At 38.9% G+C, this 25,108-nt stretch overlaps 1 protein-coding gene across 1 annotated transcript; it reads right to left on the bottom strand.

Annotated features, from left to right (window-relative positions):
* Positions 1–931: 931 nt before the first annotated feature.
* mlc1 (modulator of VRAC current 1) lies at positions 932–23,722 on the bottom strand. The gene is made up of 11 exons (XM_059986875.1): positions 23,543–23,722; positions 22,991–23,080; positions 21,867–21,920; positions 21,681–21,782; positions 12,754–12,855; positions 12,054–12,125; positions 8,049–8,165; positions 7,001–7,057; positions 4,482–4,604; positions 3,469–3,636; positions 932–1,006 (listed from the first exon to the last, which is right to left on the bottom strand). Exons 1-11 carry the CDS (start codon positions 23,720–23,722, stop codon positions 932–934), a joined length of 1,140 nt encoding a protein of 379 aa, XP_059842858.1.
* Positions 23,723–25,108: the final 1,386 nt, after the last annotated feature.

Genomic DNA, 25,108 nt, shown 5'->3' with positions numbered 1-25,108 from the left:
GCCCTTCAGCCCATCAAGCCTATGCTGAACTATTAATCTGCCTAGTCCCATCAATCTCCACCTGCACCATAGCCCTCCATACCCCTCCCATCCATGAATCTATCCAAATTTCTCTTAAATGTTGAAACCAACCCTGCATCCACCATTTGTGCTGGCAGCTCGTTCTACACTCTCAGCACCCTACGAGTGAAGAAATTCCCCCTCATGTTCCCCTTAAACAATTCACCTTTCACCCTTAACCCATGACCTCAGGTTGTAGTCTCACCCAACCTCAGCAGGAAAAGCCTGCTTGCATTTACCTTATCTATACCCCTCATAATTTTATATACTTCTATCAAATTTCCCCTCAATCTCCTACTTTCTAGGGAATAAAGTCATAACCAATTCAAACTTTCCCTGTAACTCACATTCTCAGGAAATTCTAAATTGTTTGATTTGTACTGAAATATTAAGTTTTATTGTTGCTTTTATCAGCAAAAAAAAGCAGAATTAGTATTCATCGTTGCTTATATATATTTCCAATTATTCCGGTACACAATTCAAAACCAACCTAAGTCCAGGGTTCCCAAGTTTTTTAATGACATGGAGCTTTACCATTAACCGAGGCATCTGTGAACCTCAGGTTGGGAACCCATGACTTGAATTAAAATCAGTCACAGCATAAATTAGAGCGACATGATATAAAATGCAATTTTGCAGTTAACTTAAGTGAAACTAGTTTTTAAGGATACAGATCGGTGTTGTTAATGTCAGTCTGGTACAGAAATTCTAAACTAATTGAACAAAAATTATATTATTTACAATGCTTCCCTCAAGCTTTCACATTGGGATGGTATCATGCTCAGAAACGATCAATGATTAAAAAAAAACAAAATTACACATCAATTGTTGGTACTGTAATTTGAAGGCTCATCCGGGAAACACCTTGTTCCTACTGAACCATCTGAACCATTACTGCTTTCCATGCTTTGTCTTTGTCAAAGTCCTTTGTGGCAGATTTGGGTATCTAGGCGACAAGTATAATTTTTAATTAGTTGGAGTAACAGAGGGACCAAGTCAGGCTGAAATTAAAATGGAAATGCTGGAAATAACAGCGGATGCAATATCTATAAATGAAGGAATAGAGGCCAACATTTCAGGTTCACACACGCAAAACGCTGGAGGAATTCAGCAGGTCAGGCAGCTTCTTTAGGAAAGAGTAAACAGTCGACATTTCAGGCCAGAGAAGGAATGAGGAGATTCCTGAATTAAAAGGGAAGGAGGCTGCCTGGAAGGTGATAGGTGAGAAAAGTCAAGGACTGGAGAGGAAGAATCTGATAGGAGAGGAGAGTGAACCAGAGAAGTAAGGGGTGGGGAAGGGGACCCAGGGGGAAGAAATAGGCAGGTGAGAAGAAGTAACGGGTCAGAGTGGGGAATAGGGGATGGGGGTGTGAATTTTCCTTCACTGGAAGGAGTAATCGATATTCATGCCATCAGGTTAGAGGGTATCCAGGCAGAATATAAGGTATTGCTCCTCCGTCCTGAGAGTGGCCTCATCTTGGCACAAAAGCAGGCCATTGCTCGACACATTGGAATGGGAATTGGATGTAAAATGTTTGTCCACTGGGAAGTCCTGCTTGTGGCAGATGGTGCAGAGGTGCTAGACAAAGTCATCCCCCAATTTATGATGGGTCTCACCAGTGTAAAAGAGGCCACACCAGGAGCAGCGAACACAATAGATGACCCTAGCAGATTTGTAGGTGAAGTATTGCTTCACCCGGAAGGACTGTTTGCGGCCCTGAACGGAGGAGGTATATGGGCAGGTGTAGCACTTGGGCCGCTTGCAGTGATAGGTGCCTGGAGGGATATTAGTATCGAGGACGAATGGACAAGGGAATCATGGAGGGAGCGATCCCTGCAGAAATCAGAGGGGGGAGGTAAAGATATGTTTAGTGGTAGGGTCCCTTTGGAGATGGCGGAAGTTGTGGAGGATAATGTGTTGGATTTGGAAGCTGTTGGGGTAGTAGGTAAGGACAAGAGGGACTCTTTTACTGCTACGATGGTGAGAAGATGGGGTGAGCATGTATGTTTAAGAAATGGAGGAGATGCAGGTGAAGGCAATATCAATAGTAGAGGGAGATAATTCCCGTGCTTTAAAGGAGAAGGACATTTCTGATTTCCTGGAATGGAAGCCATGTCCTGGGAACAGATGCAGCAAAGGTGAAGAAACTAAGGGAATAGCATTTTTACAGGAGATAGGGAGAGAAGAGTTATAGTTGAGATAACCACAGGGATCAGTAGGTTTATAAAAGATGTCGGTTGACAATTTGTCTCTAGAGATGGAGACTGAAAAATCAGGAAAGGAGAAGGGGGTGTCAGAGATGACCCAAATGAACTTAAGGGCAGGGTAGAAGTTAGAGGTGAAATTGACGAGCTCAGCATGGGTCCATGAAGCAGTGTCAATGCAGTTGTCAATGTAGCGGAGAAAGAGTTGGGGAGTATAAGCGGGGAAGACTTCGAACACAGACCGTTCTACATAGCTGACAAAGAGGCAGGCATAGTTTGGGCCCATGCTGTGATAAGCTTTCATACTAAAACATTAACTCATTGACTCTCTACAAGTGCTTCCTGCTCCATTATTTCTCATACTTCTATTGTTATTTTCAGATTTCCAGAATTTACAGTATTTTGCTTTTGGATTAACTTTGAAGGGATTGTTTTTGCTTGTAATATTAGCAAATGCAAAATAAAATATTTTATTAATTCCTTATTCAAAGCCAAAATATATTTCATGAATTGGTCAGGATTGACCATGGATGTTGCGTCCCAGCTGTCTACATGATACACAAGCCTGGGCAGTAGGATATGGAGAGCAAGCTGTTGCCCATGTAGCAGGCTTCCCCTCTCCACACTTCTGATGAATCCAAAGGAGCGACAGAGACTGATACAGGTTGGTACCAGCAGCGTCTCAGAAGTTGCCAGTCAGCATTGAACTCAACATAGGACTGCCCTAGGGACTCCAGCTCCTCTTGGGGTTTACTCCCGAAGCCTTCCCCATGAGTGGCTATAGCCACAAGGAGTAGAGGTTTGAGATCAGAGTTTTCCTTCTACAAAGTGATCTCCAAACCTTGGCTGCCTGAAGCGACTGGTACCCGCCTTTGTCCCTTCTCCTGCCAGTAGAAACAGTTCCATCAGGCTTAAGCCACATGTGACGGCCAGGAGCTGGACTTGTTGTCAGAGGCTATTTGAGATGCATGCCATTGGGAGCATTTAATAGTGAGCTTATCCCCACTACCACCCCAGGCTATAACAACCTTGAGGAATTAGGAATAGAGATCTTACAAAGTCCCTTACAACTTTTCAGTCATGAAGTGCTAGATACAAACTGTATCTGTAGTTCCCCTATATTTACATTCCTGTCATAAACTACCAAGTAGAGGCCACTGGCTTTGATTTATTGGGCATTCATTTGTGAATTTTTATACTTGCCTCAACTGTCTTACAGCTCTCCTTTGGGAAGTCTGACGTATTCCACATTGACTCATAATATTTAACCTGCATGTTGTAGTTCACACAGTGGACGATTGTGGCAAGCATCAGACTGGACTGAACCAGCAGCAGAAGCATTAGAGCAAATACCAGGATGTCATAAGATGGCTGTAATAAGAAATATGGATAAATTTACATTACAATAGAGTCAGGGAAAAATATAGCACAGAAACAGGCTATTCAGCCCATCTAGTCCTTGCTGAACTATTTAAACTGTCTACTGCCATCGACCTGCACCGGAACCACAGCCCTCTATATCCAAGGAATGCTTAACTGAAATAATTCTGCAGAAAGAGTAACATTTCTTTGAATAAAAAAAAAGGCAGATTCAAGTAATAATGGTGCTATGACAGCTCTGGAGAGTGGTTAAAGACAAAATTTGACCGATGTGGTCATGTGATACAAATCTCTCAGTCAGGATCCCAAAAACAAATGAAACAATAAACTCCTCTTCAACATGGCATGGTAGGTATAGCACAATACATTACAATACCAGTGACCCAGGTTCAATTCCTGCCAGTGCCTGTAAGGAGTTTGTATGTTCTGTCCATGTCCATGTAGGTTTCCTCTGGGTGCTCCGGTTTCCTCCTACAGTCCAAAGGTATACTGATTGGTAGGTTAATTGGTCATTCTAATTTGTTCTATGACTTGGCAAGGGTTAAATCAGGGGTTGCTAGGCAGTGTGGCTCAAAGGGTCAGAACAGCCTACTCCGTGCTACATCTCAATAAAATTTTTAAAATATGTAAATAAATTATACTATATAGACAGGAGGAGCTTATTGCATAAGTACCTTAAATATTCTCAGCTTTATTTTACACTTTGAAGGGGCTAATTTGAGGACATCATTCAACATTGAATTTACCTATGTAATATCTAGCACCTTAACACTTCAGTGTTTAATTTAAAGATACAATAATAAAAGATGCCTTTCCTCCTCAGTTGACATACTTACAAACAAACTTGTTGAACTCTGCTCAACGATGTCAATCAGCTTCATAACACTGAAGGATAGGTAGCCAGAGGCTGTGAATAGCATTGGGCTTGTAACACTGCTTATCGCAATTAAGGCTTCTATCTAAACATAAACAAAATAAATGCCAATAATGATCAAAAGGGTCCATTGGTAGGATGTTCCTTTGTTTGCAATCGTTGATAAGTTGCTGTGATAAGTGAATTACATAGGATTTAGGAGCAGAATTAGGCCATTCGGCCATTCCGATCTGCATCATGGCTGATCCATTTTCCCGTCAGCCTCAGCCTCCTACTTTCTCCCTGTATCCCTTCATCCCAACTTTTTGCTTAAGCGTGTCGCACCAGAAAGTTAGCCATTCTTGTCTGGCACGTGGTGTCAGGATTGGTCTCCTTTCAGATTAACCGGGTCACAATATGAACGTTCCTGACTCAACCCTTTTTTTTTTAACGAGATAGATGGAAAGCGTGTTCAGGGGATGGCCCGACTTGGATTCGAACCCGGGAACCTTTGCTCTGGAGTCCGGTGCTGATGCCATTGTGCCACCAAATAGGCCTGACTAATCAAGAATCTATCACCTCTGCCTTAAATATACCCAATGTCTTGGCCTCCACAGCTGCCTGTGGCAATGAAATCCACAGATTCTCCACTGTCTGGCTAAAGAAGTTCCTCCTCATTTCTGTTCTCACAGAATACCCCTCAATTCTGAGACTGTGTCCTCAGGTCTTAGGTTTCCCCACCATAGGAAACATACTCTCCACATCCATTCTGTCAAGGCCTTTCAACATTCAATAGTTTCAATGAGGTAATCTCTCATTCTTCTAAATTCCAGTGAGTACAGAACCAGAGCCATTAAACGCCCCTCATATCACAAGCCTTTCAATCCCAGAATCATTTTCATGAATCTCCTTTGAACCCTCTCCAATGTCAGCACATCCTTTCTTAGAAAAGGGGCCCAAACTGCTCACAATACTCCAAGTGAGGCCTCACCAGTGCCTTATAAAGCCTCACATTACATCCATGCTTTTATATTCTAGTCCTCTTGAAATGAATGCTAACATCGCATTTGCCTTCCTCATACAAAACATATAGTCTATTTACAACGTGGATAACTACATGGAAATCATAATTTATTATTTATATGTACAAGGACAATCAGAACCTACAGAACCTCTGACTTTGAAAATAGTTGTTACGTTTGTCGTGTTAGGAAATTATTCTGCCTGACCTGCTGAATTCCTCCAGTAGTTTGTGTGTGTTGCTCTGTACACTGCAGATGCTGTGGTCAAATCAACACATACAACACGCTGGAGGAACTCAGCAGGTCGGGCACCATCCTGGAGGCTACCCAGATGGTAGATGAGGTGTTGCTCCTCCAGCCTGAGTTTGGCTTCATCATGGCTGCAAAGGAGGCCATGTATGGACATCGAATTCTCCAGCTTCCGGTAATTCCCTGGCACCTACCAGCCTTCTCCTTTCCACCCTCCCCCCACCTTACTTATAGGGCCCCTGCCCCCCCACCTTCAGTCCTGACGAAGAGTCTCAGCCCAAAATGTTGACTGCTCGTTTCCACAGCTGCCCGACCTGCTGAGTTCCTCCAGCGTATTGTACGTGTAAATATGTTGCAAGATGTTTTGCAGTTTGTATAATACAGATTTTTTTTCCTTTTGTTAATTTTATTGCTTTAAAAACAACAACGTTTCATCAAGGTACTCTTTCAAAGAGCTCAGAAGTCTGATGGAAATAAGCTAATTAGTACATACAGATCTAGAGACACGACTGAAGTTCACTTCAGGAATATAATATATAATCCCAGTGCTAACGTTAAACCTGGCATCAAATCCTAGTTAATTATCAGAACTATATTTTTGATCTACAAAAGTAGGCCAAAGTGTCAAGGGTTATTAATATCAATTAGATTTATTTTGAATAGTTTTACCATGAATAACAACAGCCTTGAAAATGATGATCTGCCCACACCCACTACTCCCCAATGTGTTACAACATCCAACAGCAATCTTGACCTGAGTGTGGTTCCAGCTCAGTTGGTGCAGTGATACAGATTCCCAGTCTTACGTCGTACAGAATTTTAATAGCAGGTAGCTAAGCTATGATTCTAGTGTGTTTACTGTGAATGCCTGAAAGAAAATGTATCTCAGGGTTGTATATCCAGATGATAATTGGGTGCCGATACATCCCTACCAAAGGAGGTGTAAGGCACTCCTTCTTACTGCTATTCTGCGGGTCATCCTAGGGCAAGCTGTACCACCTGCCTTGCCTCCCCACCCCACCATACGACCACCCACCACCTGCTCTCATGACCCTGATCAGGAGGCTAAGCAGGAGACGAAACCTTTATGATTTAACCATCAGGCTCGACAAACAACCCAACAAACAAATCACAACTTGTTGTAAAAGTGAATATACTATGTCCCTCGGGGCAATCTCTGATGAAAATAAAGCAACCAAATCATAGAAATTCATCACATATTTCAACTTACTATGAACTTGGAAGGATGTTCTGCTGCAACATGACTTGCAATAGCTCCAGGAAAACACTGGAAAATAAAACAATCGCATCAAAGGTGTAGTGAAGAATACAACAGAACGTGTTCTAATATGAAATCTCATGATTTGTTGAGTATGCCCACAAGACAATGAATCTCAAGTTTGCATTTGGTGGCATACATGTACTTTGATAATAAATTTACTTTGAACTCTGAACTTTGAAAACAAAAGTTAAGAAGACCTGTGTGGTGAACTACATATACCCGTCTGGACACGCCCCCTGCTGACTGCTGTTGTGGCCCCTCCCACTGACTGTGTCTCCTCCCACAGACCCCGGTATAAAGGCGATTGAGGCCTGAGCCCGGCCCTCAGTCTCCAGGATGTAGTATGGTGGTCAACTACTGCTTGTTCTTTCTTCCAGTCAATAAAAGCCGATATCTCGCCTCACATCTCAGAGAGTTATCGACGGTGCATCAATCTGTGCACAGATTGTTTACTGACTGGCCTGCTGAGTTGCCCCAGGATTTTGTGTGTGCTGCCTGCAAACAGATGTAACCACTGGATGGTGCAAAGGTATACCAGTGGGTTCCTTGGTCCTTGAAGTGCAGCCTTAGTGGAAGTTGTCCAGCCAATACCTCTCTGACCTCGCTTCTCAAGAGCAGTCACTATGATAGTAAGCGTTCAATAGGCCAACAAGAGCGCTTTACATACACTCTGGGCCACTCACAGCCAATCACGTGTTAGTTCACGCTCTCACACACAAAATGCTGGAGGAACTCAGCAGGCCAGGCAGCATCTATGAAAAAGAGTACAGTCAATGGTTTGAGCCAAGACTCTTCAGCAGAACTCTTCAATTTTCTGCTGTTTAGTTAACAGATGTGCTAACAGTCTTTTACCCATCTAAACAGCTGTCCAAATTAGAAGGAATGTTTTGTACATAAAATCATTTTTCCTCCCAATACCAGTATTTGCAGTCATGTCTTACTGATGATGATAACATAAAATTAACATAATGTACAACTGAGCGACAGTTTGACTTACTGCAGCCAAAATCCAAAAGAACGTCACCGAGAGGTAAGGCCCAGGAACCAAGGCACCCATGTTTAGAGCAATAATTCCACCAAACACTGCACAAATTGCCACAATCACTTCCACCACCTGCAGAAAAAAGATTGACGGTCATTAAACTGTTTAATCCAGCCATTTAAAAAGGAGTCATGTTATGCAAACCTGTAGAATTTTTACCACAGGCAGCTATGGAGGCCAAGTCTTTATGTATATCTAAGGCAGAGGTTGATAGATTCTTAATTGGTCAAGGCATGAAGAAGGCAGGAGATTGGGTCTGAGAGGAAAATTGGATCAGCCATGATGAAATGGTGGAACAGAGGAGGTGTCAGGGGTAAGTTTTTTACGCAAAGAATGGTGAGTGCATGGAATGGGCTGTTGGTGGCGGCGGTGGAAGCAGAAACGATAGGGTCATTTAAGAGGCTCCTGGATTGGTACATGAAGCTTAGAAAAGTAGAGGGCTATGGGTAAGCCTAGGCAGTTCTAAAGTAAGGACATGTTCAGCACAGCTTTGTGGGCAGAAGGGCCCGTATTGCACTGTAGGTTTTCTATGTTTCTAACACTATGTTTCAAATAACCTAATTCTGTTCCTATATCTTATGGTCATTATGTCATGATGTTAGTCCGAACAGCTTTAGTTCTAACACCTTAGAGCTCCAAGCCTCATTGCCCACAAAAGACTGTGGCAGGAAAGCAGCATCCATCATCAGTGACCCCACCGCCCAGGACAAGCCGTCTTCAAAGTATTGCACACTACCAGGTTCAGGAATTGTTATGATCCCTCAAACATCAGACTCTCTTGAACTAAAGGGGATAACTTCACTCAACTTCACTTGCCCCAACCTTGAAAGATGGACTCACTTTCAAGGGCTTGATATTTATCACTTATTGATTTATTATTATTATTATTATTATTATTATTATTATTATTATTATTATTATTATTATTATTATTATTATTATTATTATTATTATTATTATTATTATTATTATTATTTCTTTTTGTAATTGCACAATTTGTTGTATTTTGCACTCTGGTTGAATGCCCTAGCTAGTGCAGTCTTTCATTGATTCTTCTATGGTTGTTATTCCATGGACTTATTGAGTATGCCCTCAAGACAATGAATCTCAGGGTTGTATATGGTGACGTACATGTACTTTGATAATAAATTTACTTCGAACTTTGAGCTATATTACCCAAGCCATTGTAATTAGATTGCAAAGGTAGCTCTCCTTTCCATGGTTGTGATGAAACTTCAACACCTCCCACCTTCACACTTACACCAGTTTTTAAAAACTCAGGCTTAAAAGTATCGCGGAGACACAGGTGTCCCTCATAACCAAATATAACCGATTTGTACTCAGGAAATGGATGATATTTCAAAAAGTGGATTCCTGCTAGGTTCTGGGCTCCATACCAATTGATGGTCAGCAGTTCACATTTGCCAGGAATGTTAGCTGAATTCCAAGAATGCAGTTCTTAGAAAGATTGAGACAAATGAGGTTCTTGCTAGAAAATTCTCCAGAAAATGGAAGATTAAGATCTAGAAGTTCAAACTTCAAAGTACATTTATTATCAAGTATTTTTACTATATACAGCCTCGAGATTTGCCTCCTTATGGGCAGCCACAAAACAAAGAAATTCAACAGAAACCATTAAAAGAAGACTGTTAAACACCCAACATGCAAAAAAAAACAAATTGTGCAAACAATAAATATAAGCAAATAATAATTCAGAACTAAAGTACATGAAAGTGTGTCCATAGCCAGAAAGCCGATTCAGGAGCCCATTAGTTGAAGGTCACAGCCTCAGTTAAGTTCAGATACAAGTAAACCTCACCAAGCAGATAGCTGACCACCAGTCTGTCCCTCTCCTCTGACCCCAACAACTTGACCTTTTCAATAAGGCCCAGCGGTTAAATTGGCCTGGGACCCACCACCCTGATTCGGCCCAAGCCCAAACTTTCCAGTCTGGCCTGGAGCTTAAATTGGTCAAACATTGGCCTTACTTGCTCTTGGGCCCAGTCTCTGCCACCTCAACTCTGCCTCTTGAAATCACCTCCAAATCCGCTCCAGCAACGGCCAAATATTCTTTCACACAATGGAAACTAACGCAGCACTATCCCATTTAAAATTCAGCCCATCACATGCCATGCTTGCATGCCAGATACAACTTTCAAATCAGTTAGGCACTGGGTTAGGACAATGCCCATGTAACAGTCCTCCTGGACCACTCTGGGTCAAATTAAACTGCATTGTCTCCCGAGTAACCATTCCACAACTAATCCCATGGCAAGCACATTGCTCTAATGCACCAATAAACTGAGTCAGTTTAATTATGGTTAATTCTTCTAGACCTCTGTATAATGCAAGGACAACCTCCGTCATCCCTAATCTTGATCTCAACCCCACAAGACCTTAATTACTCAGACACCCAATACCTTTGTAGGTGTGAAATCAGCAATTGTTTGATCAACATGTTCAAATCTCCACCCTCACATCTTCCATGATTCAGGCAATTCTTCTAACTTGGAGACTACCCAACATCAGCATCATTATGTGCCATGTCATATGCTGTGGACGTTCATGGTCTTTCCATGACCACAATCGTTCTTGGCAAATTTTTCTATAGAGTTGGTTTGCCATTGCTTTCTTCTGGACAAAGTCTTTACAAGACAAGTGAGCACCTCTGACGCCTGTCCCACACCACTCCCATGGCGCCCATCCTCACCATTCCCAGCATACTTTTCTTCTGCCGGATTTATAATCTCACTGTCTGCTCTACATTGACAGGTGCAGTACTGTGCAAAAGTCTTAGGAACCCTAGCTATATCTATGTACCTAAGACTTTTGTACAGTGTGGTATATCTGTAACTGATTTATTACCCATTTTGTCCTTTCCCCATCCTATAGAAACAAACATTACATCACACTATCCGGTCACAGTCCTGAGCAGAGGGATGAATTAGTAACTCTAATACACAACACAAAAACAAAATTAAGTATTTACATATTTGAATACCCAGCAGGTAAGATCTCACTGAAAAATACTAAATTACAGTCGGCCCTCCTTATCTGCAGGGATTGGTTCCAGGATCCTCCGCGGATACCAAAAAATGCGGATGCTCAAGTCCCTTATTTAACCTGTCTCAGTGCAGTGGTCTTTAGGACCCAGCGGAAACCCGGACTTTATTTAATCTGTCTCAATGCGGTGGTCCTTAGGACCCAGTGGAACCCCGGACCTTATTTAACCTGTCTCAGTGCAGTAGACATTAGGACCTGGCGCAGCTCTGAATCTGCAGTGTTCATGTTCATGGAAATAATGACGATCATGATTGAAAATAAAGTGGAAATAATAAAGTGATCGAAAAGAGGTGAAACGCCATTGGTCATTGGAAAAGTGTTAGGCTACAGTCGGTCAACGATCGGAACAATATTAATGGAGCATGTGAAAGGTCCTGCCCCGATGAAAGCTACAATTATTTCTAAGCAACGCAGTGGCTTAATTATTGAAATACATACATTTCTTAAGTATTTTATATGCATAGAAAGGTAAAATATATACTATATACTAAGACAAACATTTGACTAACTGACACTAAATAATACTGGGTGTATCTGTTCCGACTTCAAATCCGACTTAAAGACAGACTCAGTAACGGTACTCGTTCATAACCCGGGGCTGTTTGTACTTTAAAATCATCTCTAGATTACTTATAATACCCAATACCATGTAAATGCTATGTAAATAGTTGTTATTCTGTATTGTTTAGGGAATAATGACAAGAAAAAAAGTCTGTACATGCTCAAGCAACAAGTGCTGGAGAGAGAACTTCTGGGTTTTCCCGATCCACAGTTGGTTGAATCCGCGCATGTGAAATCCGCAGATAAGGAGGGCTGACTGTATTAGATTTTCACAAAAACAATAATTAGCAAAACATCACTTTCAAGCTTTATAGATACTTAATGTTATCTACTTACCGAATAGGACTTCAGAGTACGAGATGGGAACTTTATGTGACAAAAGAATGTTGTCTCGTTGTATGACAGCACCTGCAGATAAAGTAGATTTTATTAGTGATAAACTCATATAAGATTAGAATGCATGCCCCAAACAAGCAAGAAAGAAAATGGAGTCTCAGAGACTTCACCACTCTTACTCTATACAGCGCAGCATATTAATCCTTTGCAACACGCACAAAATGCTGGAGGAATCCAGCAGGCCAGGCAGCATCTATGGAAATGAATAAACAGATGACATTTTGGACTGAGTCTCTTCTTCAGGACTCAACTTCCTTCCCCTCCCCCTACCCTTTTATTTTGGCATCTTCCCTCTTCCTCCTCAGTCCTGAAGAAGGGTCTTGGCCCAAAACGTTGAATGTTTAATCATTTCCACAGATGCTGCCTGACCTGCTGAGTTCCTCCAGCACTTTGTCTGTGTTGCTTTGGATTTCCAGCACCTGGAGACTTCCTCGTGTTTATGACCTGTTATAATTGTTCTGACTGCTAGAATTTGATGGTAAAATAAACTTCTAGATTTGGTTTATATTAACTAATTGCATCAATTTGAAAAAAAACAGTACACGAACATATTTATATGTTATTCTTAAACTGAAAATCAATGCTTCATTGAAGAACCATATTGCTCTGAAAATGTAAACATTATAACTGGAATACTTGCTTTCTTTCTCTTACAGCATTTTGTGTCGGACCTTGCTGACAAGATGACTTTACTTGCCATCAGAATTTCCAAAAGGACAAGTAAAACCAAGTTAAAGTTTATCTGCAAAAAAAAAAGTAAATTGTACATTATGCAAACAATAGACGAGCAAAGCTAACTAACAAAGTGTTTTCTTCTTTAATTAAAATCCTGTGTGAATCTTATGGCAGAACACCCAGAATATTTCATTAGGAGTTTGATGAGATTTAGTATGTCACCAAAGGCACGTGCAAATTTCTACAGATGTACTGTGGAGAGCATTCTAACTGGCTGCATCACCCTCTGGTGTAGAGGGAGCGGGGGTGGGTGGCTACAGCTCAGGATCAGAATAAACTGCGGAAAGTTGTGAACTGTCCAACATAGGCACTTGCCTCCCCAACATCCAGGCCATCGTCAAGGAGTAATACTTCAAAAAGGGGCCATCCATCACTAAGGACCCCCATCATCCAGGACATGCCCTTTTCTCATTGTTACCATCAAGGAGGAGTTACAGGACCTGAAGACACACACTCAACAATAGTGCAATAGTCCTTCCTCAGAGTGCTGACTGTTCCAAGTTTAATAGCAGCATCTCACCTTCTCTATTAATTGATTTTATTTGAAAAAGACTGCAGTAAATTTCTTCTAAAGTGATAGTAGAATGATTGTCATTATAAATACATACTTAACAATCATTGCTCTAAACAGAAACTCTAAACTGCATTTTGATCAGTGAGAAATGTTGGTGAATAAACTTTGAACAATCGGCTCTTTCATTTGCTGACTACATCCACCATTTTGTGGACCCCATCCAACTAACTTCCAGAAGCTGCATTTAAAATTTGGCTGGTTGAATGAAAACAGCAGAATCCTCTAGAGTAGAGAATAATGATGATTCTTAATTCACCATAGATTTTGTCACACTGACCCATAATCACAATAATATATTTTCATCTTATTCAAATTTTAGTTTAGTAACAGCTTAAATCAAAATGATCCTAAGTTAAGATGGAAATTATATTGCTTCTACAAATGCATGAGAGTCAATCACACATTTCTTAAATGCAGAATAATCTTCTGAGGTTTTAGAAAACTGTGGACAATTCAAAATTATTTAATGTAATTTCCTGTACACAAGTGTAAAGGAGAACAAAATATTTGTCACTCTGGATCAGATGCAGTGCAAAGAAAACCTAAAAGATATATTTAATATCTAAATATTGTAACATCTATAAAATAACATCTGTATTAGATATAATCACAGCACAAAAGATCCTTAAGATTGTTATAGCTGGGGTTCATACTGCTGATAAGCTCCCGCTATTAAAGGCGTGTGCCTTTTATAGCCTCTGACAACCAAGTACAGCTTCTGGCCTTTACATGTGGCCACTTCAGGAGGAGGGGCAAAGATGGGTTACTGGCACCTTAAAACCAGTCGTTTTGGTCAGATGGGCCTCATCAGACATGGTTGGCAGCTCATCTAGGAGAAGAAAATCTCTATTCTCAAGGCTCTGCTGTCTTGCATCTATACCCACTCGTGAGGAAGGATTCAGGAGTAAACCTGGGGAAACCAATCTGAAGCTGGAATCCCTAGGGCAGTCCTACGATAAGTTCAATATTGATTGGCAACTCCTGTGAAGCGGTTGGTGCCAAACAATATTGGTCTCTGCCATTCTTTTGGAGTCATCAGCTGTGTGGAGAGGGCGAAAGCTTGCTACATAGGCAACAGCTTTTTCACCATATTGTACTGCCCTGGCTTGTGTATCTAGACAGCTAGGACACAACATCATGGTCAATCCTGACCACAGAGGCCTACTACTACTACAGCGCCGGTAGCCACTTTTTATGGAAATTATGCCAGCTCTTTTGTAGACATCATTCCCCTGCTATTTTCACTCTTATTTCTTTCTTCCCTTCAAAATTTATACTGTTTTAAATGTTACATGAAATTGCATACCTCCATCCCAGATTATAGCAGTTATGTGACAGGTCAGTGAGTTATACCTTGCAGAAACAGACTCTTCAGTTTTGGGATGAAATTGTTCCTTGTGCTAGAACACACATCATATTCTGTGTTTTTGCCCATTCTTTCGTGTTACCATTTGGCACAATTTGTTATTATCTTTTGCAAGGGGCGTTCAGGGTTTGATGTTCTTGCAGTTTCCATAATTTGTTTTTCTGCATGGGGGGTGTTTGATGTTGCTCTTTGCACAAATTATCTTCTTTTGTGCTGGGGGAGGGTGGTTTGATGTTTCTCTCTAAACGACTTCCATGGTTTTCTTTGTTTCGTGGCTATCTGGAGAAGACAAATCTCAGAGTTGTATACTCTGCACATACTTCGATAATAAGTGAACCTTTTAACCTTTGAAATGTGGGAGGAATTCTCAGCACCTGGGGCAAACTGAAACAATCACTTGGAAAACATGGGCATTTCCCTCAGAACGCACTGGGGATCAGGACTGAACATGTGCTACTTTGAATCTACTTGCATGCTTCAGAGAATTAACACTGTAAACTGGACTGTAAATAGTATCACTGTGAACTCCAAGACCTTTAACTGAGCCAGTCCAGCAGCAGCTCTGCTGAGATTTCTGGATCCTATATCCTTCTAGAGGAAGACCACAACTTTAGTTTCAATGGGGATAGTGCAGCGGATAGTGAGGTCAGCTGAGAAGATCATCGGGGTCTCTCTTCCTGCTATTATAGGCATTTACACCACACGCTGCACCCGCAAAGCTAACAGTATTGTGAAGGACCCCATGCACCCCTCACACAAACTCTTCTCCCTCCCGCCATCTGGCAAAAGGTAAAGAAGCATTCGGGCTCTTGCGACCAGACTGTGCAACAGTTTCTTCCCCCAAGCTATCAGACTCCTCGATACTCAGAATCCAGACTGACATCTAGATCATTTATTATTATATTGTAATGTGTCCTCTATTGTGCCTGTTGTCTTATTTATATAATTATTGTACTGCCCTGCATTGTTTTGTGCACTTTATGTAGTCCTGTTCAGGTCTGTAGTCTAGTGCAGTTTTTTATGTTGTTTTATGTAGTCTAGTGTAGCCTTGTGCTGTCTAGTGTAGTTTTGTGTTTCATGTAGCACCAGGGTCCTGGAGAAACATTGTTTCGTTTTTACTGTGTACTGTACCAGCAGCTTATGGTCAAAATGTCAATAAACTTGACTTGACTACAGGGACAGACTATAAACGCAGGCAAATTATGCTGAATCTGTATAAAGCAATGGATTGGATGGCAAAAGTTTAGGAAGCAAAAAGCAATGTAAATGATTTTGTTTAATTTATTTTCCTCTAACTGAATGTCTGATTATTTGTACTTTAAGTAAATTGTTTTTAGAAAACAGGATCTTAGTTATTTCAACCAAAATATTTTAAACAACTTTGAATGTTGTTAAAAAAAAATTAAAATCAATAGGTTTTGCAGTTCACCAGGTCCTGTCGCCTATCTTGCCAGATGTCACCAGGACTACAAGGCAAGGCCTCCATACTGTGGCATCTGAGCCCTGGTCACCCTTCAGAAAATGAAGGAAAAGACGAAAGAACCAGCAAGATAGGGCATCCATTTACTGTTCAAAATAAGAATGAATGTGGATGGGTCACAAGGGCAAAGCGCTGTGTTAGGATGCTTTGACCAATGACTCCATGGATAGTATAAAATATTCCAGATTTATAATAATGAACCTCCACCAACTCCTTACGCAGAAAAACAACCAAATGCAGAATGAATCTTCCACGTAATGCCATCTACAGCACGTAACTCAGGAGCGTGACTGACTTTTCTCCAAAGCTTCAATAAGAGCATCTACATCAGGGGGGCCACGGACCCCTTGCTTAATGGTATTGGTCCATGGCATAAAAAAAGGTTAGAAACCATTCATCTACATCATCATTTATGAAACTTGGCAATTTCAGTACAATGGAGACCAGTTGATTAGCATTAATCTTCCACTATAAACATTCTCATAATCCTTCACTAACAAACTGCCTACAACTTTCAAAAATTGATCGACAGTTTCTAACCACAATTTGTAAAATTAGTCACCTCCATCATGGGTACTAGCCTCCGAGGTATCCAAGACATCTTCAAGGAGTGGTGCCTCAAAAAAAGAGGCATCCATCATTAAGGGCCCCCATCATCCGGACATGCCCTCTTCTCTTTGTTACCATCAGGAAGGAGGATCCTGAAGGTACACACTCAGCAATTTAAGAACAGCTTCTTCCCTTCTGTCTTCAGATTTCTGAATGGACATTGAAACCATGGACACTATCTTGCTAGTTTTTTTTTAAATTTCTGTTTTTGCACTATTTATTTAACTGTTTGACATACATATATATTTATTGTAATTTAGTATTTTCTCTATTATTATGTATTATTATGTATTATTGTTTTGTACTACTACCTCAAAGACAACAAATTTCATAACATATGCCGGTGATATTAAACCTGATTCTGATCTGATTCAACAATTTCCACCTAACCAGGTGTTCCCAACCTCTTTTATGCCATGGACCTCTACCATTAACCGAGAGGTCTATGGACTTCAGGTTGAGAACCCCTGACCTAAACTAAAGGCCAGAAAGTTCGAGGAAACTGAATCACCTTCAAGTCCTCCTCAAAATTATCATTTCATTGCCTTGGAAACATATAATCATCACTCCATAGTTGCTGCATCAAAGTCCTGGACTCCGTAACCAATAGTACTATGGTTCCTCATTCATTATACGGAGTCCAACAACTGAAGAATTCAGCTTACTAATGATTTTGTAGCTCTAAGTAGGGGAATAAACAGTGCCTTTGCTTTTGTTAGCTGCTGCATATTATAAACTATGTTAAAAAGTTCAAAGTAAATTTAGTATCAAAGTACACATATGTCACTGTATACAACCCTGAGATTTGTCTTCTTGAAGTTAATCCATAATAGAATGATAACCATAATGGGGTCGGTGAAAGGCTGCACCAATATGGGTGTTCAACAAGTGTGCAAAATACAACAAACTGTGCAAATACAAAAAGAAAGAAATAATAAGAAGAAATAAATAAGCAATAAGTATCGAGAACATGAGATGAAGAGTCCTTGAAAGTGAGTCCATGAGACAGAGAATAAAATAATATTTTTATATTTGAAGGAAGATATCACCAAACCTCAGAAACAAAGATTATGAATCTTTGATGGTTTATATCTTTCAACTGTTGATCTAATAATGTTGCCTAAATAGAGGTGGCAGGGTGGAGATAAGTCTCTACCAAAGGAGGTGTAAGCCACTCCTTCCCTCCGCTAGCCTGCAGGTCACCCTTGGGCAAGGTGTAGCACCTGCTTAGCCCCCACTCAGGGTCACGTGAAGCCATGGAAGCAGGTGGTGGATGGTCGTAATGGCAGCTGGTGCATATCACAAGTCCGGGTTATGTGATCACTGACACCAGACAGACAATCTCTGAAGAGTATTGATAATGGCTGGAGTCTCCCATTTTGTAAAGACAGAAGAAGGCAATGGCAAACTACTTCTGTAGAAAATTTGCCAAGAACAATTATGGTCTTTGGAAGACGACAATCACTCACGCCATACAACAAGGCACATAATGATGATGATGATGATGCCTATATAACCATATAACAACTACAGCCATCAGGCCATCTCAACCCTTCTAGTCTGTGCCGAACGCTTACTCTCACCTAATCCCACTGACCCGCGCTCAGCCCATAACCCTCCATTCCTTTCCTGTCCATATACCTATCCAATTTTGCTTTAAATGACAATACTGAACCTGTCTCTACCACTTCTACTGGAAGTTCATTCCACACAGCTACCACTCTCTGAGTAAAGAAATTCCCCCTCATGTTACCCTTAAACCTTTGCCCCCTAAGTCTCAACTCATGTCCTCTTATTTGAATCTCCCCTACTCTCAATGGAAAAAGCCTATCCACGTCAACTCTATCTATCCCCCTCATAATTTTAAATACCTCTATCAAGTCCCCCCTCAACCTTCTACACTCCAAAGAATAAAGACCTAACTTGTTCAATCTTTCCCTGTAACTTAGGTGCTGAAACCCAGGTAACATTCCAATAAATCTTCTCTGTACTCTCTCTATTTTGTTGACATCTTTCCTACAATTCGGTGACCAGAACTGTACACTATATTCCAAATTCGGCCTTACCAATGCCTTGTACAGTTTTAACATTACATCTCAACTCCTATACTCAATGTTCTGATTTATAAAGGCCAACATCCCAAAAGCTTTTTTCACCACCCTATCCACATGAGATTCCACCTTCTGCTGAATACGGATTCTAAGATTCTTACCAAAATTTTGGCCACTAGATTAGAAAATATATTACCTCAAATTATCTTTGAAGACCAGACTGGATTTATTAAAAACCATTATTCATCCTTTAACATTAGAAAATTAATTAATATAATTTATACTCCTTCATCTAAAATACCAGAATGTGTCATTTCCTGAGATGCTGAAAAAGCATTTGATAAAGTTGAATGGCCATATTTATTTAATATGTTGCAGAATTTTAATTTTAGCTTGAAATTTATATCATGGATTAAATTAATATATTATAAACCTTTGGCTTCAGTTCTTACCAATAATCAGAGATCTTTTGTTCAGTTGTCCCGTGGTACGAGGCAAGGCTGTCCTTTAAATCCTCTGTTATTTGGCATTGCTTTAGCCATTGCCATTCGTGAATCACCTAATATTTTTGGTATTACCCATAGGGAAGGGACTTATAAGTTATTATTATATGCTGATGATTTGTTACTATACATATCTGACCCTGAGAGATCTATTCCTGCTATTTCATCCTTGCTTGCTCAGTTTAGTAACTTTTCTGGCTACAAACTGAATTTTAATAACAGTGAACTATTTCCATTAAATATACAAGTTTCAATCTATCAACACTTAACATTTAAAGTTGTCACAGATCATTTTACTTATTTGGATATTAAAATTACCAAGAAACATAAGGATTTATTTAAAGTTAATTTTTTACCTTTAATTGGCCAAATCAAGCAACTTATTATCAGGTGGTCCCCATTATCTTTGTCATTGGTTGGTCGAATTAATGCTATCAAGATGATAGTATTTCCTAAATTTTTATATTTATTTCAAGCATTACCAATTTTTATTCCTAAATCTTTTTTTGATATTATTGACTCCAAAATATATGTGTAGCAGAATAAAAATCCTAGATTAAGCAAAAAATATTTACAGAAGCCTAAGAAGGAAGGTGGTTTGGCTTTGCCAAACCTAAGATTTTACTATTGGGCAGTTAATATTTGATATTTAATATTTTGGACACAAGAATCCATTATAGCACCTTGCCCACAATGAGTAAATTTGAAGTGTAAATCTGTACAAGACTTCTCATTGTTTTCTATTTTAGGATTTTCGCTTCCTTTTGCTTTTTCTAAATTGAATAAACAAATAACTAATCCTATAGCTAAACATACATTACGAATATGGTTTCAATTTCGTAAATTCTTTGGCTTGAATAAGTTTATCTAACTATTATATCTAACTTTTTCTTCAGCCCTCTTTTATGGATCAAGCCTTTATATTATGGAAAACAAAAGGTATAACATGTTTTCGTGATCTATTTTGAGATAACAGATTTATGTCCTTTGAACAGCTATCCAATAAATATAATTTGGCTAAAACTCATTTTTTTAGATACTTGCAAGTTAGAAATTTTTTGAATAATATGTTACAGTCTTTTCTGAAATTATGTCCAATGGACATTACGGAAAAAATTTTAGCTCTGAATCCTTGCCAGAAGGGTATAGAAGCTGTCATTTATAATATGATCATGAAAATACAGCCAGGAGTATCAGAAAAAATTAAGAAGGAATGGGAAAAAGAACTTCACTGTCTTATACCCACTGAGCAGCGGGAAAAAAATTTACAATTAGTCAATTTTTCCATTTGTGCTAAACATGCCTTAATACAATTTAAGGTTGTACATAGGGCTCACATGTCCAAGGATAAACTTGCTCGATTTTATTCTTATGTTAATCCAACCTGTGACAGATGTCATTCTGAAGTCACTTCATTGACCCACATGTTTTGGTCTTGCCCCGTTTGCAAAATTATTAGAAAGATATTTTTGGTATTATTTCAAAAGTTCTGAATATTAAATTGCAACCGCATCCTATTACTGCAATTTTCGGTTTACCAATGGTAGATAATAGTTGTTTATCCCCCTCAGCCTGGCAGATGATTGCATTTGTTACGTTAATGGCTAGAAGATCTATCCTATTGAACCGGAAAGAAATTAATCCTCCAACTATATTTCAGTGGTTTTCTCAAACTATTTCTTGTTTGAGTTTAGAAAAAATTAGAAGTGTTGTCTTTGATCCTTCAGTTAAATTTGAAGAAACTTGGAGACCATTTATTCAACATTTTCATATGAGCTAAACTGACTTTTCCTAAACCTTACTTTTATTATCCTTAATTATTTGGATGGAGGTGTGGAGTTATTGAAGCTACTGTGTATATTTGACATAATGCAATGGCCCAAGTTGGTTAGGTTTTTTTTCTTTTTTTGGGGGGGGGGGGTTCTTATTTACTCCATTTTGTGTAACTACTATGAGTTTGGGAGGTTATTATATATGGATTATCATCTATTTGTATTTATACCTTAACCTATTAATTATGTACTCTCAAGCTCTTTGTATTCATGTTTCACTTATTTTGTTTAAAATTAATAAAAAGATTTAAAAAGAAAAAGAGATTCCACCTTCAAGGAACTATGAACCATTATTCCTAGATCACTCTGTTCTACTGCATTCTTCAATGCCCTACCATTTGGATTATTCCTACCATATAACTGTAATAATTATTATTGTTCATTAATAAAAGCTTATGAAATTCAAAGAGAACTTACATTTAATGCAGCAGGATTGAGGAGCAGCTTGCACCCATACCAGACCATGCACGTTGTTGTGATGGTGAACGTGGAGATAAAGAGAAGCTGGAGGTGTGGTAACTAAAGAAAATAATGAATTAATATTCTGTAATATTATTCCTTGAACATCCATGTCAAAAATACAGCTTGTAATAATGTACCTACTGCATTAACTCTTCTCTTAGCTGTAGCAAACCCAACAATTGCTGCAGGAATACACTAGAAAAGAAAATAGGTATTAAAATAATACTTTTATGGGAAGGAAAACAAGCTACTATCACATGTACAATAAATGCCCAAAATATAAGCAAGTTGAATGGAAAGAAATATTTTATGCTTATTTTCACTGGGAGCATATTTGAAAACAAATTGTTAACCTCCATTTCTCGTATAGCCCAGGGTTTCAGTAAGAATAAGCAGATTAACCAAAACATTTATTTTGTGCTCTCTCTGTCTCACACACATTCTGTCATCTGGAAAAGTTGAACTGAAATGAGTCTGAAATGCTCCTGATACAGATCCATATAGTCTCCATTTTAAAATTAGCAGATATTGTCACACCTAGAGAACTCATAGAATGGGAGGAGCATGAAGTGGGAAAATTCTCAAAGAGTTTGTTTTTTATTAAGTTAGAAGACTTATTCTGGAGCAGTATAAAATAAAGTTTGCTTGGAAATTTTTAGCTCCTAATTCCCCATGACACCAAATCTAGATAAAGAATTTAGATTTTTTTAATGTATTCCAGGATTAATATTCATCATTTTACATAGTAGAAGTATATTTTCTTGTTTACCTGTACTTTCTCGGTAGCTTTTACACTTTATTCTGCATTATTATTGTTCTACCTTTTCCTAACTCACTGATCTATATAATGATTTGATCAAGACAATCTTTTTACTGTATCTCAGTACACATGATATTAATAAACAAATTCCAATTCCAAGAAGTCCAATAAATATTAATATCAAACACTTACTACAAATAAATAATTTCAAATATAGTCATTTAGGTATCAGTTTAAATGACCAAGAAATTAAAATTCAAATTTCACTGTCATGTGACAATAATAAACCTATACCAAAAAATGCAATAAATATTAATACCAAAGACTTACGTAAATTATTTTTAAAATAGTCATGAAGGAATCAGTTTGAACGAACAAGAAGTTAAAATTCAAATTTACACGTTGCTTGAATATTTTTAGAACAATTTCATTCTCTGCGAAGTATTTTCAACTAAGCAGAATTAAGACAAAAAGCTACGAGTAATCACATTGAAATGGTGCTTACTGAACCTGCAGCACAACGCAAGTAGTCCATTTCATCAGGAGATACATTTCCCAGATAAACTGAGAAGCCAGTAACTATCAGAAGGCAACTCTGTAACACAATTGAAATGTAATTTTTACCTGATGCAGAAGCACTTTACACTAACAATAATATCACAACCTCTGAACTACACTGGTGAATACCATTGTGCCAAGAGTAATACAATAGAAAACACCCTAGAATATATTGCCTACAACATCTAAATAAAAAAACACAAAAATTACATTACAAAATGTTTTCAACAACAAAATCTTTTTGCCACTTATCAAGGGTTACTTTCCTACGTACCAATTGTTAATCTTTTTATTGTGAATATTGCTTAATCTAGACTTTATAATATTTCAACTAAAGCAACCTTCCTAGGTCCTTTATAACTTCCACTTCCCATGCCGGTATATTCACAGTAAATTTTATAAGTAATGTCAGATTTGCATATCACCATAGCTTTGAGGTTGTACTGTGTTTACTCAGAATAGATTTATTATACGTAAAGATTTATGTGGGTACATTTACCCCAATTATCAGAGTGTAGATCCATCCCCTGTGATGAAAACAAGTATGACATTTTCTGTCCCTCTGATGATCACTGGATTGAAAATCAGTGGTATAACTTCCATCTTTCTGTTTTCTTCGTTCCACTGTAGACATTTTATCATAGACGAAGTCTTCTTTGTAATCATCTTCCTTGGTCATTTTCCTTTTCACTACAACAAAAAGACAGTAGTCATAAACATGGGAACAGTTCATAAGAAGAAAAATAAGTGGTCGTTTCAAAGGTAAGTTCACTACCGTTTTGATGAGCAAAACTGCAAGTGAAAGCAATCTTAGTGTTGTGCACTAGTGTTTTGTGCTCCAGAAGATTTTACAGTGCAGTGGGCTTCTTTTGAAAAGTTTGCTCATCAACTTTGGCTTTGGGCATAATCTATTCAAGTTGCAGACAAAGCTCCAGCTCAGAAACTGTGAATTAGTGCCAGGAGAGTGGAGTGCATCCTGAATTTAAATGAGCTGAAAAGCCCAGAACAGGATCTCCTCTGAACTTACTTTACTTATTCACAACTTTATACATTCACGTACTTAACATTGAATGAAAACAGACAATTGATGAAATTGTTATAGTGAAAGTGTATGTGTGAGTTTACATTTTAAATATGCCCAGGCCGCCTAACAAAAACGTAATTGCATTTGTATTATCCCGTGAGTGTTTGGCTACAAAATGTATGAACGTGCAAGACACATCTTTGTTGGACATTTTAGTGATTAATGTTCACAAGGATAGACAAAAGCATGGATTACTTCAGATATTTTCAACCACTTTGCAAATGTTATACTCAATGTTTTCATGAAGGTTGCTAGAGAAGCATTTTCACCACATTTCCTAGCAAGAGATCCTGTGCTAAATAATCTTCCAGTGCAACAATTAGTGCTTTGAGAATTTCTACCAAGACAAAAGAAATGCCGATGTGCTTCTTTTTAAAGCACTTATTGCAAATGGCCTCAGTGACAGGAATACTTGAAACAAATAATATATATTTAGCAACACCAAGGAGGAACAACTGCTAAATCCATCAATCAGGGACTCTGAAGCAAGTCAAGATGTTAGACTGAAGGAGATTTGGTTCAATGGTTCAGTTTAATAACAGAGAACGCATACAGTATACAACCTGAAATATTTATTCTTCACAGACATCCACAAAAGAGAAAAAAAAACCCAAAGAATGAATGACAGAAAAATGTTAGAACCCTAAAACCCCCTCCACCTCCCATACACCAGTAGCAGCAAAAGCATTTGGTGGAATGACGACTAGAATTTCAGAACATTTAAATTAATCAAGAAGAACAAGGAGAAATCTAGAATAAGAATACCCGAGGAGGGTTAATTTCAATAAACTGGGAAGTATCAGGAAGGTTATGTTGGAGTCAGTGACTGTCAAAAATACAATGAAGGCAATGGATTGTCATGAGCCCTGTGGGCCTGTGTGCCTATATTTATTAATTATTGTCTCATATAGAGTCATTAAGCCCTTGTGCTTTCTGTTTAACCTGGTCAAATTTATTTTAATTGGCACGGATTTTCCACAT

The sequence above is a fragment of the Hypanus sabinus genome, chromosome 13 (genome assembly GCF_030144855.1).
Source record: "Hypanus sabinus isolate sHypSab1 chromosome 13, sHypSab1.hap1, whole genome shotgun sequence".
Lineage (NCBI taxonomy): Eukaryota > Metazoa > Chordata > Chondrichthyes > Myliobatiformes > Dasyatidae > Hypanus > Hypanus sabinus.
This window is presented reverse-complemented; position numbering and strand designations above follow the sequence as displayed.

Bases quoted from the DNA above. Each gene is read 5' to 3' on its own strand.
- mlc1 (XM_059986875.1), bottom strand. From the start codon at position 23,722: ATGACCAAGGAAGATGATTACAAAGAAGACTTCGTCTATGATAAAATG. The intron at 3,637-4,481 runs GTAAGTATGTCA...TTCTTATTACAG, and splicing joins AGAGTTCAACAAGTTTGTTT to CCATCTTATGACATCCTGGT. The intron at 1,007-3,468 runs GCAAGTATAAAA...CTTGTCGCCTAG, and splicing joins AGAGCTGTAAGACAGTTGAG to ATACCCAAATCTGCCACAAA.